The sequence below is a fragment of the Coregonus clupeaformis genome, chromosome 7, assembly GCF_020615455.1.
Source record: "Coregonus clupeaformis isolate EN_2021a chromosome 7, ASM2061545v1, whole genome shotgun sequence".
Lineage (NCBI taxonomy): Eukaryota > Metazoa > Chordata > Actinopteri > Salmoniformes > Salmonidae > Coregonus > Coregonus clupeaformis.
This window is the reverse complement of record NC_059198.1, coordinates 1,460,255-1,463,831: the sequence shown is the minus strand read 5'-3', so window position 1 is coordinate 1,463,831 and position 3,577 is coordinate 1,460,255. Positions and strand designations below refer to the sequence as shown.

The 3,577-nt window shown below is 39.8% G+C and overlaps 1 protein-coding gene across 1 annotated transcript; it reads left to right on the top strand.

Annotated features, from left to right (window-relative positions):
* Window positions 1-1,498: 1,498 nt before the first annotated feature.
* On the top strand, window positions 1,499-3,080 carry LOC121570347 (dexamethasone-induced Ras-related protein 1-like). Its single transcript, XM_041881803.1, has 2 exons — window positions 1,499-1,861; window positions 2,086-3,080. Exons 1-2 carry the CDS (start codon window positions 1,591-1,593, stop codon window positions 2,619-2,621), a joined length of 807 nt encoding a protein of 268 aa, XP_041737737.1. The 5' UTR covers window positions 1,499-1,590; the 3' UTR covers window positions 2,622-3,080.
* The last annotated feature ends 497 nt before the right edge of the window (window positions 3,081-3,577 follow it).

Below are 3,577 nucleotides of genomic sequence, written 5' to 3'. Positions count from 1 at the left end.
TTAATCATATTATTTGGTTGGTCTGAACAAATACTTTTCTATAAGGAGAGCACTTTGATTATATGATTTAGTTCAATTAGGTTTGTATGAATGTTTTCTAAAAGAAGTGGTCGTCCTATACATTTATAAAAAGAGATGCCACTCAGGTCTTATTATGCAGAAAAATAAATGTGTAAAGTCAACGCAGCCTACAGGCTCAGAGAGAGAGAGAGAGAGAGTGAGAGAGAAAGAGAGAGCGAGAGAGAGGGACGATTGAGAGAGAGAGAGAGAGAGAGAGAGAGAGAGAGAGAGAGAGAATTTAGAGATAGAGAGAGGGAGAGAGCGAGGGACAATTGAGAGAGAGAGAGAGAGACAATTGAGAGATAGAGAGAGGGAGAGAGCGAGGGACAATTGAGAGAGAGAGAGAGAGAGAGGATTGAGAGAGAGGGACGATTGCGAGAGAGAGAGACGATTGAGAGAACAAGAGTGGAGATGGATGAGCAAAACATTACCTGAGTTCACTTTTTGCTTTCTTTTTTGGAGACAAAAATAATTACCTTGATTTAACCTGAGCTGTGGAGAAAGATAGGGAATTTCACCCACAATTAGTTTTTCATGTTCAGTGGGCTCAGTATGGCAGGCTATAACTTAATTGATTGTAATCTCATTTGTGTAGGCCTACTTACAATGAATATTTAGTTACTCTGCATTAAAGTATATCAAACACACGTGAAATAGGTTCTCTTCAATGGGACTCCCTGTTAAAATAATGTCTATACTTCTATAATGTCCATACTGTAGCGCCCTCGTGCGGTCCAAACAGACAGTATGTGCCCGAAATACGAGACTCACTGCGCTGCGCAAGCTCAGCTGACGGATTTCAGAGCAGGGAAAAAGAAACTGGGCGAAGGACGGTCTATGTTAATTTCTTATTGGCAGTGAAACATGTTGTTGACATGAAACATGCAAATGAATTACAAATGTTGCGTAATGTTTATATTATTATTATTATTTGCACACACAGTGATCAACATTACCATAATCACCAAATTAATAACACTATGTTATTGAGTATTTGTGCTGTTTCAGGTGTATTACTTGAATGCAAATCCTTGTAATGCATGGTGGATGTAAACATGGTTATGAGTTACACAGTCACCAAAAGAGGTGGTTGCCTACACTTTTTGCATTCCTTATTTATAAATAAAAAAATTGAAACACTGCACTATGTATGATGTATTATTTTAAAATCTGCAGAAGTTGAACTCCTTTCTGCGAAATTGGTGTTAAGTGAAAGAGGAAACTGTTGCATTTTACGCATACTTTACACATGATTTTTAAACCCATTTATTTCTCAAAATTGTTTATATATTTTACTCTGTCCGCTCAGACAGAGGGTCTATGCATTCTCACCTCAGACCGATGCATAATTGCATGACGCACTGGGGAGGAGTGTGGTCGGCATCGCTTATATATAACCAGTCGCGCCCTCTTCAAACACAGCAGTAGCAGCGCTTACGAAGAGTCAGGATCCCTCAAAGCAAGTAGAGCTTGCATTCAGCATCTCGCTCTCGCACCAAATACATTTGTCCGTGCGCAAAGCTCGCAATCATGATTAAAAAAAAATCGCCTTCCGAGAACGAGTTTAACATCCCGGCCAAAAACTGCTACAGGATGGTGATTCTAGGATCCACAAAAGTTGGCAAGACGGCCATCATCTCTCGGTTTCTGAATAAAAAAGTTGAGGACCAGTATACGCCGACCATCGAGGACTTTCATAGAAAATTATACAGCATTCGGGGAGATGCGTACCAATTGGACATTCTGGACACCTCTGGAAACTATCCCTTCCCCGCTATGAGGAGACTATCTATCCTTACTGGTAAGCTTAACTCTGAACGAATGAAACGGACAAATGTCTTTATGTAAAAGTGAATCATAATATTAAGCTGCATTCTGCAAATCACTTTCTATAAAAAGTATTTCAATTTAGCTTCACTAAAATGCATGCATGATGCGTAATGCAAAACTTGTGCTGTGCATTATGGAAAGTACATTGACTTTTGAGCTGTGATAATAATGTGCCTTCCATTTCTCTCTCCTCAGGTGATTTTTTTATCTTGGTGTTCAGTCTGGATAACAGAGACTCCTTCCAAGAGGTGCAGCGCCTGAAGCATCAAATTTACGAGACCAAGTCCTGCCTGAAAAACAAAACCAAAGAAAACGTGGATGTCCCGATCGTTATCTGCGGGAACAAGTGTGACCGGGAGTTTAACCGGGAGGTTCAGAATGAGGAGATTGAGCAGCTGGTGGTTGGTGATGAACAGTGTGCCTACTATGAGATCTCTGCAAAACGCAACACTAATGTCGACCAGATGTTTCAGACTCTTTTTACCATGGCTAAACTGCCCAACGAGATGAGCCCGGACTCTCACCGAAAAGTGTCCTTACAGTTTTGCGAAGTACTGCAAAACAGCAGAAGAAAGTCATTCAGAAATAAGAAATTCAAAGACAGCGAGGTATATGGGATTGTGGCACCGTTTGCGCGCCGACCAAGCGTGCACAGTGACCTGATGTATATCAAAGAGAAAGCTACTGGCTGCAGCCAGGGAAAAGAGAAAGACAGATGCACCATCTGCTAAGGACTCACTTGACAATGCACATGGAGACATGTTACGAGATGTTTAATACAGCGATGAAGACGATACCCGCCAGGCTTCTCGCCAGTTTGCCGAGTCCGGGATAAGGCAGCACGCCAAGACGCAGTGACAGCCAGGGGTGTATGTCCTAAACCATGCGAGAAGGCATTCCATGGTCAGTCAGTCAGATATTTCCCTGTGGAGTCAGGGTGATCAAATGTGATCTGGCTTATGATAACCTCTAGTGTTCTTGTTACTATAGCTACATGCTGTAAAATGATGTAGCCTACACTTATGGGGTGGCATTTGTTTACATTTTGCTTATTTTTTCTCATTTTTTACACGGAACTGAACTTGAATGTTAATTGCATAATTATCGCATATGAATGTATATTCTTCTGTCAGAGTTTACTTTTCACAAAAAAGAAACTTGGAGAAATTAAATTATACATCTGAAATGTATATTCCCATGTCTATCATCCTTCTTAACATTGGTAAATAAGCATATTCCCAGGCCCTTTCAGTGACACTCATACCATTAGCTAGAAGAAAGTAGCCTGTACCAAATTTATGAAATACATAATTTCTAACATCGATTTTGATGTTTCCATTTAGGCCAACTCAAGCTATTAAATGTCATTCATGAAAAATAACAGTGCGAGTAAGGTGGCCCATGCTACAATCTTACTGAGAAGCTGAGTAAAGACAAGTCACAAGGAATTAAAACAACAAAATGTTTATTTTAGGCCTACTGCATTTAAAATCTGCTGCACTCAAACTGAATAGCACACCAACAAAATCATTACCTAAAATAATAAGCCACTGCATGTACAAACTTGATGGCATTATAATTCAGTATCAATACTTTATTTTTTACAAAGTAAAAAGGGGACCGTTTACAATACAAAAAGATCGTGCATGAAGGTAGTGTTAATCTGAAATAAAATAATTTCTGGAGT

What these genes read in the sequence shown, in the direction of transcription:
- LOC121570347 (XM_041881803.1), top strand. Translation starts at nt 1,591, where the DNA reads ATGATTAAAAAAAAATCGCCTTCCGAGAACGAGTTTAACATCCCGGCC. An exon ending in GAGACTATCTATCCTTACTG is followed by an intron (nt 1,862 to 2,085) that starts GTAAGCTTAACT and finishes CTCTCTCCTCAG; the next exon opens with GTGATTTTTTTATCTTGGTG.